At 30.4% G+C, this 16,503-nt stretch overlaps 1 protein-coding gene across 2 annotated transcripts; it reads right to left on the bottom strand.

Moving 5' to 3' along the window:
- Positions 1–1,201: 1,201 nt before the first annotated feature.
- CSN7 (COP9 signalosome subunit 7) lies at positions 1,202–15,735 on the bottom strand. 2 transcript variants are annotated; one of them, XM_075381328.1, is made up of 6 exons: positions 15,563–15,735; positions 12,898–13,124; positions 10,818–10,982; positions 6,855–6,942; positions 4,153–4,373; positions 1,202–1,509 (listed from the first exon to the last, which is right to left on the bottom strand). In XM_075381328.1, the coding sequence occupies exons 2-6, from the start codon at positions 13,066–13,068 to the stop codon at positions 1,348–1,350; spliced, it is 807 nt and encodes a 268-aa protein (XP_075237443.1). In that variant the 5' UTR covers positions 13,069–13,124; positions 15,563–15,735; the 3' UTR covers positions 1,202–1,347. The 2 variants fall into 2 exon arrangements, with proteins under 2 accessions (XP_075237443.1, XP_075237444.1); XM_075381329.1 differs by lacking the exon at positions 15,563–15,735 and adding an exon at positions 15,269–15,404.
- Between the last annotated feature and the right edge of the window lie 768 nt (positions 15,736–16,503).

Here is a 16,503-nt window from a genome sequence, read left to right as displayed (position 1 = left end):
AAGTATGCAGGTTTCAGAATAGTGGCTCCCCCCATCTTAAAAATAGCAGTGAAGCTCGTTATCTGTCCGTCATATGGGTAAAAAATATTTTGCATGGTTTTTAGCATTATCATCCACGAAAAGGTGACTGCGACTCTTTATTCCTCATTTTTTATTTTATTTTATGTATTTCAGTCAAGAAACTGGAGGCAGGTGCAGCCAGTTCTGTCGCACACAGAATAACAATGGCTGTGCTGGTTGAGTCATTGCATTATATACCCATCACACCTTTAAATTTACTTTCTTAATAATAGAGCAGAAGTAGAAGTTTTGTTTTGAAAATTTTCTGTTTCTTATTTTAGCCTATATTGAAGAGAGCATTAGATTCACTTTAATTAAGCAAATTTGTTAAGTTTAATCTATAAATGAATATTTTTAGAAAAAATTTTCTTAAAATTCATTCCCCACCTCTAAAAAATATAAATTCAACTTTTTTCATTTTTATCATTAAATTTTTCCTAAATCTTCCACATAGAATAAAAAAATTCCTAAAATTAAAAAACCTTTTGATGCTTAATTTTAATGCTTGAATCTTATTTTGGTAATTGTCATAATCAATAAAAAAAAGCCCCCTTGATATTTTCTCTCAAATTTTTAAAAATTCTGATAACTTTTTGGTGAGTATTAAAACATCATTAAAAGTCTAAGTCAAACTTGTGCGCAAGAACATATAATAATTTTTATGGCTATTTTATTTTACAATTTCAAAGAATTTTTACAATTTTACTTTATTTTTTATTCTACTATTTTTTTTTTACAGATTTGTAAAAATTTTTATTTTACAATTTTTAAAAATATTTTTTTGCAATTTTACAATACTATTTTTGGATCACTGTAGCCAAGAAAATCATATAATACTCTGCCAGTTTTTTGTAACTTGAAAAATCTCAATTTTATGGATGCATGAACGATACAATTTAAATCTTATGCAAGCATCAGAGAAAACAAAAGCTAGCAACGACATTGATCATCAGTTAACTCTGATCATAAAAATGATCAAGTAAGCGTTATAACACTTTCATACAATACAACCTATTATTATTATTATTATTTCTTTTTAATGAGAAATAATAATGTCTTATAAAGACATTGTTTTTTTAAGTATGTAGAGAATACAGCTTTTTACTTATTTCACAATGTTACATAAAAATAAAAAACACTCTGAATGAAAAATGATTTATTTTAAAATAATAAACAAAATCAAAATATTAATTAATATATATTAACAGATGTTTTATAAGTAATAAATAAAATAAATGGTTAATTTATTTTCCAGTTTTTCTTTTTTTGTTAAGTTATTTACAATTTTCATTTTTGCCAAAACTTGCCACTACCTCTTATACCTTTTGTTTTAACAACCTTTTTAGTTTTATCACTACCAACTTGAGATATAGCTTCTCTGGAATCGGTGGCCATTGATTCATCAGTATCTTGTGATTGAGATTTTAAAGTTTTTTTAATATTTATTACCTATAAAAAAAGCAAACAGAATAAAGAAATTTCATCATTAGAAAAAGTATAATAAAAAAAATTCACAATAGACATATATAATCCTGTAGACGATATAAGAGAGTTAACTTTAAGTAAGATTTATTTTATTATTAGACACACACACACACACACACAAGGTGTAATCAAAAAGTAACTGAACTTATTTTTTATTGTAGTAATCAGTCATAATTGGAGGTCCAAGGTTCAAATCCCAGTCAGGCACTGGTTTGTTTGGCATTCTCTCGCCACCACCCCATTCGGTCACCCTAAAGCATAAGACTGAATGTCTGTGCCACAAATGGCTATTGAGCCTCAGAACAGTTTAGTGACCGGTGTCCCAACTACTTTCTAGAGCTAACCTAAACGCGTGAGCGGAATAAGCGTGGTACCATGCACCACTTGCTTGCGTGTCCTACCGCCCACTTGTCATATATCACTAAAATGGGTAGGCACACCCCGTCAACTACTAAAACATATATGACTATCAATAATTAATTTATCTTGTCAAAGACAGAAATTCGCTGCCATGCCTAGGCCGCTGAATGCCAGCAAGTACCTATCCACCATTAAAGTTCTTGGAGCCTTATTCTGGCTGGTAGCCAGACAGATCTCTCGATTAGCTTCCTACAGCAGCGCAGTAGGATCTTTTCCCTTAGATAAACTACTGATGTCGGTGAAACAAAGCAACCGCATCAAGAAACTCCCACACAGTCAGACAATGCGGCTCTCGCCAAATTGACTTGCCGCTTGTGATTGGCCAATTTTCCCCTTGACCTCTAAGTTCTAGGGTGGCCTGAGTTCTCCCCCCCCCCAGAGATCGGCAATCGAACATCATGTGTTTGTTCAATTTTACCTCCCTGCACATCTCATCAGCTGCCAGATGGAACCGAAACAAATATTGGTCTAAATTTACATGGTTGGAGACCATTTTTAAGGGTTCTTGTTGCCCTTAAAAATGAAAGAGAGGCATACCATCCCCCCAGATCCTGTATAAATCTATACAAGGACCTTCCCTTAGTCGTGGCATGCCATTCTTGCTACCATGCTTCTATCGCGAAAGCCTCCTCCGCAGGCGGAAGATGGGCAACTGTTCGAAGTTTAGAACCGGTGCATTGAGATCACCATTCTGCTCTTGTACAGGCCCAGCTCGAAACCACATCCCAAATACCTCGGCCTCCCTGCCTCTTTGCAATTTCCACATGGCCGCCCAAACTTTCACCATTAAATCGATTAGGAGAGCCTTTCTCAATACAGTGGTAGCCTCATAGGAGGTTGTTTTAAAAACACCAGCTCATACAATTAAGGCTCTGCACTGGGCACTCCTTACATTTTGAATAAGTGCTCAATCCCTTTCCAACCTATGCACCCAAATGGACGCCGCGTAAGAGGTCATACTTTCAAAGACACCTCAGCACACCATGTACATATGACGGCCTGACAGTCCGTAATCTTTTCAAGCAATTCTCTTAAGCTTGTGCATCACAGAGATGGTGTCTGCCACTACTTGCCTAATGTGGTTGCTAAACTGCAACTTCTCATCAAACAAAACACCTAGATATTTATCAACTCGAACTCAACAGATTACACAGCCTTTATACTTAATATGGGGATACGACTGTATGATAATTTGTCTGCACCCTTGAGAAGCAGAAACTTCATCTTGGGCACAGAAATCCTTGAATTTTAAATCCAGCCCTCTGAGGTTGACAAAGCCGCCTGCGCTCGATCTTCTAGCTGCAGTCGTGAATTACCACGAACTAACAGGAGACAGTCATCAGCGAAAGCCTGGGCCGTGACCCCTTCAGGGAATGTCAGTCCCAAAAATCCGTCGAATACCAGGTTCCACAGCAAGGGACCAAGAACGGAGCCCTGCAGGCTTCCCCTGGTAACAGATTTTTCCACAATTAGGTGCGCATCCTTAAACAGAGCCATGCAATCCGACAAGTAGTCATGTACTTTATCAATATTTTGATTAATTATCTGCCTTGAAGACTAATCAAGATAGAAATGTATTGTGAAGATTAAAAAGGTATGGGAGACTATACAGAAGTCAACATAGCCTCTCACTAAGGTAGTTTATTTACTATCTCACATTACTCAAAATACAGGAGAATGATTGTAAATATTTTTAAAGGTGGAACTCGAACATTCTCCATATAATCCATGGCACCATCTGAGTTTCATCTTTCACTAAAATTAAATAAAGTTTTATAAAGACCCACGCAAACTGATGATGACATTCATCAAGTTGTCGCAAACTTGTTAAAGGAATTTGTGGTAAAGTTCTTCAATGAGAGGTTCATCAAGCTTGATTCCTGATCTGAAAAATGCTTGAACATCTACTATAGAGTGTCTATAGATTATTTTAGAAAAATAAGCTTAAGCCATATTTCCACTTATGAAAAAACAAACAGTTTGAATAAAAATAAACTATTTTCACTTATAACAACAAAACAATCCTTACTTATAAAAAAAATGAACCTCATACATTTGATAGAGCAGATATTTTTTACTAAATAGTTATACATCAATAAAAATTATTAAAAAAGTTCCAAAAAATTTATTATAGACATCAAATTTTAATCGTATTATTAGAACAAATAATTTTACTATTTTACAAACCTCTTGTTCGATGGCATCTCTATGTTTTAAAGCTCGATTCTTCTCAACATTGGCCCGATTTATCTGTGATTCAACACAAGCAAGAACAGCCTCACAAGAATCACACCACTCCTGTAATGTAGATATAACTTGACCCATGTTAGACGGCTGAGTATCACGACCGATCGCGTAATCAACTTCCAGCTGAGAATTCTTTTGATCCAATTTTCCATGTATTATATCTAAATTAAAAATAATTATACTTTTTCTTTTAATCATTACACAGAGTGTATCATGAAGTTCTCCTGGGACTTTCAAAACCTACTGTACTCATGAAAATAATGGAAAAGTTCACATAAACATACCTCCTAAAATGCTGCATTTGCGAATTACAATCGGTAAAAGATTTTGCTTGGATTTCAGCTACACTGGCAAAATGAGGTGGTACTAAAATTTTTAGGATGTTAATTAAGATACAGAATCAGTGATTTCTTATGGTCTTTAACTTGAAAAATCAAATAAAATAGGTCCCTGAACCTTATCTGCAGTAGGTTTTTAGAATCTGGGGTGAAAACCAATAAACTGCTGTAAAAAAATCCCTTTTTTTATGCTTGATATACAATAACATTATTAAATACGCAAACACATAAAACGTTTAAACAAACTAGTAGAGAATTTGATTCTGAATAAAATGGTGTAAGATAGGTTGAATAAAACAAAAAAGTGAGATAAATTTGAATTCTATTTATAAACAGTACAATAGACCAAAGTACATTATACATATCAGACAATAATAAATGTTTAAAAATGAACCCACCATTTTCAACACATTTCTTGGCACACTTCTGTACTGCTTTTGTATTGCTCCTTTTAGTTCTTCAGGGCTGTTCTAAGTTGCTAAGGCACATCATAATGTGAATAATTAATTCCTCATGAGAATATATTTTTGTTTCTGGGACTTATTTTATTCAAAGTCTCAGTTCAAAAACCAAAAGAAATCACTAATATTGCCCCTGCCCCTTAATTAACATCCCAAAAATTTCAGTACGAACTAAATTTCACCGGGCTAGCTGAAATCTGAGCAAAATATTTCACTAGCCGTTAACTCGCAAAGTATTATAGGACATGCTTATATGAACTTATTCCATTATTTTCACGAGTACAATAGCGTATGAAAGTCCTGGGAGAACTTTGTAATATGATTTGTAAATAGTTTAATAATTAAAAATATCTTCAAACTATATAAAATAATGGCTAACTCTTAAGGTTATACAAATATGATAGATATTTATTATTTTGATATAAGGCAAATTAAACAATTCCATATAGTGTTAACATCTTAACCATCCTCCCTTACATAAAGTGTTGGCCTATCCGCCCCCCCCCCCCAGGTGTAATGTAGAGCAATGGTTAAGGAATTACTTTTAATGTAGAAAATGCAAACTTAAAACATTCTGAACCCTCAGTAACACTCTTCCATCTTACTCTCATCCTCCTCAATTATTCTCTATATCATCAACAATCTCTCTCTTGATTTTCTTCTTCCATCTGGTTTTCACCAAATACTTTTCTAATAGCTTTATCCACCAGCATTCATCAGCTATGTCCAACCCATCTAATTCTTCCTAGCTTCACCCTGTGATGATAACAGGTTCTTCAACCAGTTGCTCTAACTCTAAATTAGTTCTCATTCTCCAATCATTTATTTCTCTTTTCTACTGGTTCTTCCTTCATTTCCAAGAATCAATTTTCACAGGGTCCCACATCTTCAGTTGGCATTGAATTCTACAACTACATTATATATAATTCTTTTAAAAAATTGTTATCTTAGATTGTTCTTGGTTTAAAATTTTTGAATACTATTATGAATGCATAAACAAATTTTCCTGTCCAGTAGTGAAATGATGTATTATTTAAAACACAGTATTTTCCTTTGTTCTATTGTCATTATTGCAGACTATTAAATAATAATTTTATTATGTTTTTAATTAAATCATCATCTTTGAATGCGATCTAGTGGTTGTTCATCATTTTATATTTTTGTTTATATTTATAAATGTATTATTTTTCGACTACATTAATTTTTTTAATTATTATTAAATACTTTTAAAGTCTCTAAAATTACTTTAAAATGTTTAAATCAGAGAACAATTTAAAATAACAATTTTTAATTCTAGAATTCAATACCAACTGAAGACGGAGGATCCTGCATAAATTTATTGATTTTTGGAAATTAATATGCTAAGTTTAATTTAATTTAATTATTGTTTTGGTGTTCTACATTTCTTTCATATAATACTAAATTTTACTGACATAGTGGTCAACATATTAGTGAATTATTTGAATATTCACGAAATTGTTAATATATATATATATATATATATATATATATATATATATATAAATATCAAAAAGAGGGAAAACAGATTGTTTCCTGCAAGTCAGTAAATTTTTAATTCCCACAAAACATGAACATTGCCACAATAACAAGAACAAACTAAAATAAAATAAACGTGTCCAGTGTGTGCAGCAAATTAATATATAAAGCAGCTCACCATGTATGCACTCATGAGACAATTGAAGGGCTTTATGGCCACATTTGGAAACAGAATTTACTTTCTGAACTTGCCTTGAATGCCTATCAATTAAACAATTTTTGAAATATAGTAATAATACAAATAATAAATATATGAATAAATAAACTTTTAAAAAATTAGACTAACCGGAATAAATGGCTTCAATAATTAAATCTTCCAAATCTCTAACATTTTTAATATCCAAGTCTTGGAGTAACACTGAATACGGGATGCACTGTAAAATAAAATTAAAAATAAAATAAAATAAATACAAATTATTAAATTATTTTTTCTTCAACTTACTGCAAAACATTACTAACTTTCAATAACCACAAGGCGCTCTTGTTAAACCTAATATGCAAGTCTCTAGCAAGAAGATAGACCCGACTAATGCAAAATGTTCAAATAGCTATTTAACATCTACATTAAAGAAAGAACAATATACAAAACCATTAAGTTAAATATCACAGAAACTCTTTAAAGAACTGATATTTCATTTTTACGATGTAAATACTTTGTAATTGAATGTTGACCGATTATAATCTCCTATAATAAATTAAAAACATAAAATTAATAAAAAATTAATTTTACATTTAAAGATAATTCCATTCTCAACCAAAATAAAATCTTCATGAAAATTCATGCACTTTTTGTAAATACTATTTATAAAAATACTATAACTAGATACAATCATCAATGGACATAACAAAGATAGTAATGATAGAAATTCAGATATAAGTAGCACTTAAAGATCGCTTATAAAATTACAGCACAAGAGAATATGATAGAATCCATCTGCAATATACAGCATCAAAGTTACAAACATTTAAACTGAATCGCCTTGTCTGGATCCAGCAGTATAAATCACAATATCTGGATCATATAACAAAGTAGTAAAACCCTAACACAACTCATGTGATCAGTTAGGAATAACCATTATAGGATCAATAATTTTTTTTCTATTAAAAGGTAACCTTTAGTGTGATAGTTACCAGATATTGGTACGGCTTAATCTGGAATATCTCATCACAAAGAAATTTATTTTATTAAATTCAATGGTTTTTCCAGAAATATCTGGAAAATTTAATATACTAGTACTATATTTATATTCACAATATATATATATATATATATATATATATATATATATATATATTCATATTTCTGTATATATTAATATTAATGAACAAAGTGATGAATGTTAGTGAATTAATACATTAGGTCACTATTGCACTACTGCGCATTACGATTTACTGTAATCACTGAAAACAAAAATTAAATCCAAAAGGTATGAAAAACTCTCAAAAAGTTGTAATTTTGCTTCAGGATAACACATAACTTCATATGGTCAAGGAAACAATCCTCTGTTTTCAACATCTTTTTTTTTTAGTTACTAAACCACCTACTGTACAATTCTGATGATCATCAAGTCATTTTCATCATTTTGGCTCACTGAAAGAGCTTAGGAAAGTTTTTTTTCTGATGAAGTCATGGAAGCAATGTAAAATTGGTTATGCATCACACTGAAAAGTTCCTTCCAGAAAAGAATTTAAAAACTTGTTAAAAGATAAACTAAATCTACAGCTGTAGATAGGGATTATGTTGAAGATAAGCATAGTTCATTTAAGTATGTGAGAATAAAAATATTAATTTTTTAAATTTCACTTTACTTTTTGAAAGTCTCTAGGATTGTTATTAGTAAATTTCATCTAGTAAATGTTATTTCTCTTGTATTTATAATTTTTATATTACAATTATATTTTTTTTTTAATAATTAATTTATCACATCCTGTATTTTTCCATTTTTATAACACTGTTTTTTTATTTATTTAAAATTGCCAAAAGAAAATGCACATTTTAACACAGCAAGATAATCATCACTGATAGCTGCAGATAAGAACTGGTGAAATATAAAAAAACAACACATTATAGTTTAAGTGTTCTTTACGTGTTTTCTGTTTTGTATTTTATTACTCTTGATAAATGAGGTGTGTTTAAAAAGTAATGAGAATTTTTGTTTTTTGGAAAGAATTTTGTTTATACGTCTACATTAATGTTATCCCCTTCAAAATAGTCCCCATTAGATATTATACACTTATGCAAGCGCTTTTTCCAATATCTGAAACACTACTTGAACTTGATCTTTGGAATAGTGTTTAGCTCTTTCAGCTGTTCACTTTTAATCTCATCTATGCTTGTAAAATGACGGCCCTTTAAAGTTGTCTTTATTTTTGGTGATAGAAAAAAGTCACACGGAACCATGTCTGGCAAATATGGCGGTTCGGGTGTCATTACAGTGTTATTTTTGACAAAAAAAACTGACAAGCAGGTAATGAAATGTGAGCAGGCATATTATCATGGAGCAAAAGTCATGAATTGTTTCACCACAAATCCAGGCTTTTTTTTTGGATTGTTTCATGCAAATGGTACTGAACTTGTAGGTAATACTCCTTATAGATTGTCTGACCCTGTGGCAAGAACTCACGATGTACTTCGACGTTAAAATCAAAGAACATGGTAAGCATAACCTTCATTCACATGCTACTGTACTCATTGAACTTTTTTCAGTCTTGGCGATCCAGAATGCATCCGCTGGGACGATTGAGCATTAGTTTTGTCATCATATCTGTAAACCAATGTTTCATCACCTGTTATGACATGTTTCAGTAGTTCTGCATCATTGTTGACTTCATTTAGCGACTCCTGAGCAACTTCTATTCGGTGCTGTTTTTTCAAAATTCAAAAATTTTGGAACAAATTTTAAAATATAAAGTATAAAATTTAAAGTATAAAATTATTATTTTTATGTGATATTTCACAAAAAAAAGTTATAGAAATCAATATTTAGTAGTTTAAAAGTAATTGAGAGTAAAACACACTTTTTTTAAAATTTGATATAAATTAAATTTGTTAAATTACCTAATATACAAAATTTCTTTAAAAAAAATTTGTATATTTATTTTTATAAATACTCAATTTTAAGTACTTAATTTCTTCAGGAAATTCTTTTTTACTAAACTTAAAAAGTAATTTTTTTTTTAATTCTACAACAATTTTCTTGAAAATTATACAGTTGTAGGAATTTTTTTGATTTAATATAAAACCATTAATTTTTCTACATGTAATTTGTATTCCATGAATTAAATAACTACTTTCACATTCAGATCAGAAATCAGGGGGAAACGTTTTTCCTAGCCATAATTTGAAAACAAAATATTTTCAAACGTGTTTGGTAATTCTGAGCAATTAGTTGATCATCTTCAATTTTGTTCATACTTTAATATAACACAGTAGATATGCTTGAGATCAAGAAAACAAAAGATCTAAATGTTAGAAAGCAGGTTTGGACAGGGTGTGATCTGTGCAAGGTTATACCACATCAGCTCTAGTCGATCAGCAATCAGTTTTGTGAGTTATGGCAACCTATCTAGATGCTAATTTATTATGTGGAGAGAAGCTATATTAAGGTTTTGTGGAGAGGAATAAACCGTAAACTAACCTTAATAGTCATCATAGTCGGACTTGGAGTCGGCTATTTTAGATGACTGATGGGCTTCTTTGTAAGGTAATTATCTGTCGTACACATGATTCATAGTGTGGAATATGTGGCAAAGTCTTTCTCTGTAGTATATTTCTGTTTAAAAATAAATTAGGCCAAGTGTCCTATAAGATGGTGGTAAGCATTGGAATACTTGGCAATTTATCCCTAACCTCTCTGCAAATAAGTATAACCTTACCTCAAACTCTAACCTCTCTTCACAGAATGGATTAGCATCTGAACAGCTCTCAATAAATCGGAAAACTGATAGCTAATTGACTAGAGAACTGATAAAATTGGCCTGGACTTCGACCTTGCACTTGTCACCTGCTGTCCAAAACTGCTCTCTGACATTTAGATCTTATGTTTTCCTGATCCTGAGCGTACCTACTATTGGTATATTGAAACATAAATAAAACTGAAGTTGACAAATTGCTCAGAATTAGCCACATGTTTAAGAATATTTATTTAAAATGCCTCCCTGAAAAGTCCTGCCAACAGGGGTGAATGACACTTATGACTTTGAGAATCATTCAGTGAAAAAAAATGTTTTTAAAAAATAGTTTAAGTACCTTCATTTCAGTCGCTAAAGTAACAATGGTAAGATGCTGTAATTTCTTCTTTTCAATTTCATTCAATTCAATAAGATTATGTTTATTTTCGAGATACTGCCGGTAAGTTCCGTAAGCAAACAGACATAACGTATGGTAATAACAAGCATTAGGTCCTTTTTCCAACTAAAAAAACATTAAAAAAAATAAATACATGCGAGAAATTCACAAAATTAAATAAGAAATATTTCCTAAAATCTATACAGACTTATCAAACTTGATGTTTTAAAAAATTAACAATATTATATCAATTGGATTGTTTAATTGAAAATATTCAAGTAATTTATAATAAAAACTAAAGTATGAAATCACAAAAGAAAAAGCTTTTGTTAAAGTTGCATCCTATTCGATATAAAATTTGAAATATTATACTGTATTAAAATATCTCCTTTTCTGCATTACTTTTAAGATTTTAAATTTGATGAACCTGTAGCATTGCGGTTAATTATAAAAAAAAGTAAACCATTTTTAATTTTATTTCCTGATAGTGAAATGTCAACATTATATCGAACTTCCCAAATGAAACTGGTACTAATCTTTACAAATAATTAATTCATTGCAATCACAAAAAAAAAAATGCATAATGCTTACAATTTTTTATTCACAGAAGATACTCAATATGCCCACCATTTGCTTACAGGCAAGTCTGAACATGTTTGAAAAAACAACCTGATGCACCAAATTAATGGTTGCCTTTACAGATTCAGTTATGTTATTTTACAGTTTAGCCAAGGTGAAGAACATACTTGTAAATACATCCTTTCATTGCTCCCTTAAATAAAAATCTGTAGATTTAATATCTGGGAATTTTGGTAGTCGGATGTGATTTGAAATGAGCAAATTCCTGAAAAATTCACGCAACAAATTTAGCAAATCACTTTCGTTGTTGCTTCATCTTGTTGGATGTACGCTTCAGCAATTTTTTCATTTCGTTTGTTGATCAAAGGATAAATGATTTCATTGAGATAGCGTTTTGAAAAATTTGAATGATTATCTACTTAAGTGATACAGCATACCAAACTCTTATTTTTTTGTCATTCAATGGCCGTTACAAGATCTCAAGAGGATTATTCGCAAACCATACCAGATAGTTCTAGCTGTTGACATGGCCTGATAAATGAAACTATATTTCATCTAAAAAAGAGTTCCTTCAAGTATGTCTTTTTTTTTCATTTATAAAATCCAAAAACCACTGATGATATTCAACAGATTTAGGAAAATCAGTATTGTGTAACTGATCCAGTACCATTATTTTATATAGGTATAATAATAGTTCTTTGGTCACTAAACCTTGAGATTTCTGCTTGCTTTGCCAATTTTCTGTCAGATTTTTTTGGACTTTGTGCAATACGATCAGAAATATCATCTGAATTTTCCTCTGGCATGATAAGCGGTCTTCTGAACAGATGTCTTTGACATCTACTTTTTAAGTTTCAGTTTTACCAAACTTTGATGTCTGGAAACCTTTCCTTCATGTATTTTGCATACTCAACACAACGAAACAGATTTTCAACCGAAAAATGTTAGCTTAAAGTGTTAAAAACCATTGTTACATGCTAGAAACAAAAGCTTCAATAATTATGAAAATAAAAAGTATTGATTCAATACTGAAACTTTAAAATCAACTATGAACAGTCAGCTGTTAAGTCTCAATGCTGACAATATCAAAAAGCAAGTCAAATCATATTTTATTGATTGAAATTCAGATGCTTTTGATTAGGTATACAATTGCCCCGTACATAACCGTACGGGGCAATTGTACAATGTATATCCTCAGTATGTCTTACAGATTACATAAAAAATTAATGTTTATGTATATTTAAGACCAGTTTTATTTTTCATTAAGTAATTTTTTTTTTTTAATCTTTACATCTTCAGCTTAAATACAATAGCCATTCTTTTTAAACTGCTATTTCAGTTCTCATTAGAGGTAGTAAATTGTATTATACTTAAGATTGTAATAAAATCAAACTAAAATACGATTCATATCTTCTAACAAGTGCATAACATTAAGATATTTTTAAAATTATATTCATATCACCTCCATAATATTGGGCATGGAGAGCAATTCACCAAACACATGTACACCAGGTGTGCTGATTACTTGCTTCACTAACTCTACAGCAGCTGCTCCCTTTGCATTTTTAGATAAAAGAACAAACTGTTCTAACGGATTATTAGTAGAACTCGCACCTTTATCAGTTGACATCATATCAGTAGTAATAGACTTATAAGAAAAAATTGGCACACCGAACTAATGATGAAAAGCTGAAACAAAAGGTACGATTGAAATATTTAAAGCCATTCCATACAAAAAAGATTCAGTATGCTTTAATATACAAGCTTATTTATTTACTAATGTAGTAGTCCTTATAATATTACAATATTTTTTCCAATAGTTTGTTTATTTGCAGTCCTGTAAAAAAAAATTACACAGTAATTAATGTAGAAAATATTGGTTTCTCTTTTGTAATAAGACTGTCATTCCATATCAATTCACCCACCTAGAATTATATGGTTGCATGACTATTTTGATTTTTATAATTTTTCATACATTTATTCTCTCATATTTCAAAAGTTTAGAAACTAATTTTTTCTTTTTTTTTAAAATTAGGTTAGGTTAAATTTTACAATGCCACACACACACACTCATCCTTGCATTTTTTGGGATTTGCTGTTTTTCCTCTTGGAAACTAATTGACTTAGAGGCTTGAAAATAAAACCACTGTATTCTATACAAAAATATTATGTTATTCACATAATTTCCCCACCTTGTATATTTATGCCCTAATATCAGTTCTGAATCAGAGGATTTAGTATGGAAAAATTGAAACCTTTGCATAAATATTTCTCTGTGAAGGGAAATTATATCAATTCTAATATTTATACTCCTTAGTTCTACACAGTCTATTTATGAATCTTTAATTCTGATGTCCTCTTCCTTTATTTTTTATGTCAAAAGTGCAGTATTTTTCTAAATGTACAATTTTGGACACCTTATATATCAGATGGATAAGGTAATAAAAACAAAGGAATTGTTTGGTTTGAAGACCCATAGGAGTAGAATAAACAGTAAAAATTACAATACTGATATTCAATTGATAAGCAAGATACATTTATTTAAAATATGTTCAAAATATTGTAAAACCAGAAAGTATCACTTCTCCATTTAAGAACTAGGTCTTGTACTTACGATTAAAACACCATGAATTATACTTTTGTGTAGCCACTGAGTAAAGTTAATTTAATAAAAATTTCTCATAATAAAAAATAAATTTATGCTCAAGTTAACTGATAAGAAATGTTTAAGATACAGGTAATACATAACAATGAAAATGTAAACTCTAAATAATCTTGACCCATATTTAATGGTACATACTGAATTTACATATTAAAAAAGGTGAATGTAAAACACACTTTTTTGATGTAACCACAATTTATGGTAAGATCAACTGTGAAATCTCATTACACAAACTTTCAGATGCAATAGTAATGCCTAAACAAAAATACAATTCTTGGAATTTTAATTGTTAATATTCTTTGTGTAGAATAAAATGGTTTTTGTTTCAAGTCTCCAAATCAATTAGTTAATACCAAAAAATATAGAGATCGGCATGCCAGGCATTGTAAAATTTAACATTTTTAAAAACAATAAAAAATAGGTTTTGAACTCTTTAAATACAGATGAAAGAATACACAAAAATCGAAAAAAAAAATAGGCAACCAGCATATGATGATTTGACATGAACTGGCCTCAGATAAATAATAACCAAGCAGTAAGTTCTACATACATGATAATTTTCTAAACTAATAATGACAAATTAAGTAAAAAAGCCTGCTGTTTGAAAATTTTAATGCTCAAAAAAGTAATTTAAAAAAAAATGGTTAACCAACAATGATCAGTTGACTTCATTTGCAATACCTCTATTGTAAATCAAGAATATAAAATCTCCACACAATTTTTTTGTTACAAATGACAAGATGAACCATGTTATATGTAAAGTAAAATAATATGATGAAATAATAATCAAACAGTCAACCTTACTTTCAAGAATATAATAAATTATTTAACAGAAGCATTCCTAATCCTAATCTAAAAAAAAAATATTAACTATAAACCTACTAAAACATTTTATTATATTTAAAATAGTTTTTCTAAGTATAACATAATCGGTAATACATTTTGTTTATATTTCAATTAAAAAATTCTTCAGTGTAATATGTCTTTTGACATGTTCAACTTTAAATGAATCATTTTTCTTGGTTCTGTGCAACGTTTTTTATTATCTTATAGCTCCCCTTTCTAATGACTACAAGCATCCGTTTCTTCCTCCCATGATCCTTTTATGAGAATTTTTACTTATGATATTCCTAAACCGAGATATCCTCTGCATTATCATTTTATTACTCACTTCATCCCATTCTTCTCCAAAGCTAGAGATTTTTCTGTTCCTCCTTCTCGAATGTCCACGATAAAATCCAATCAAAACTTCTCCACGTAAGGTGGCATATAGAAGAAGAACAAAAAAATATAGCCTAACAGTACACAACGTATAACGGTATAAAATGTAAACTTTGTACTTACGCATAAAATATACGAATATAAACACTTTTTCAACTAATGAAAATTATCCATAGCCTACATAATACTCAATAGGAAGATAAAATAAGGTTAGGAAATATTAAATAGGGTAAATTTTACTTACCAAGCAATAATCCGATAAAACAGTATGTATAATACTCAGTCAGACATATAATAACCATAAAAAAAAGTTTAGCAGAACATTAACAATTCCAGACTCTACGTTTCCAATGATAAACTATAAACCATTCCATAATAAACACCGGTCAGCCATCTAACTATATAATACTCAGCGTACCAACTACACAGATAAAAAAAAGTAAGATTAAATCCAATTATGAATATGATTCATATCTTAAAAAGTTCTTCAAAAAATAAAATAAGGTATACGAAATAAATTATACGGTTAAAAAAATTATAATCGCATACTATTTAAACAACAACAATTTTGTAAGCCTTGAACCACATCGAAACATGATTGACATTCTTTTTCAAATTAAGTATACTTTGTTTCCATCTATCATTATCAAGTAGCCACATTGAAATTTAAGTGTTGGTATTACTCATTCTGAAACCGTAAACACACAAATGATGCGTAACTGTAGCCTTTGAAGCAGTGTTGCCATTGTTAATAGTAGAAGACATTACCGCGTCAGAATGTCCAAGGTATGTAGTGTTCAAAAAGTGATGTAACTTTATTAAAGAACGTTTCCTTCTTTTGTTGGTGGTTTAATTAAGGAAAAAATGGGTTGCACAGTGCAGCAAAGAATATGCATTTTCTCCAAATATAATATTAGATGAGCCAGTTATGTCCAGACCCAGAATGCCTTCACAGAAAAGTATGGTATGAATGCACCTAACAAGTCCTCCATGAAGCGCCTGTATGACAAGTTCCAATAGACAAGGAATGTGGTAGATGCAGCCAAAAGCGGTCGACCAAAAGTGCTAACACAAGAAAAGTTGATCGACGAGTAAGTTGCATATTCTGTTTGTCCCAAGAAGTCTGTGTGACGCCTATCTAGCCTGTCTGATTTCAACGTTGGTAATGCCTTCATGGCATTGCAC

The sequence above is a fragment of the Lycorma delicatula genome, chromosome 13, assembly GCF_047948215.1.
Source record: "Lycorma delicatula isolate Av1 chromosome 13, ASM4794821v1, whole genome shotgun sequence".
Classification (NCBI taxonomy): domain Eukaryota; kingdom Metazoa; phylum Arthropoda; class Insecta; order Hemiptera; family Fulgoridae; genus Lycorma; species Lycorma delicatula.
The sequence above is the reverse complement of the archived record's forward strand: the minus strand, read 5'-3'. Positions and strand labels throughout refer to the sequence as shown.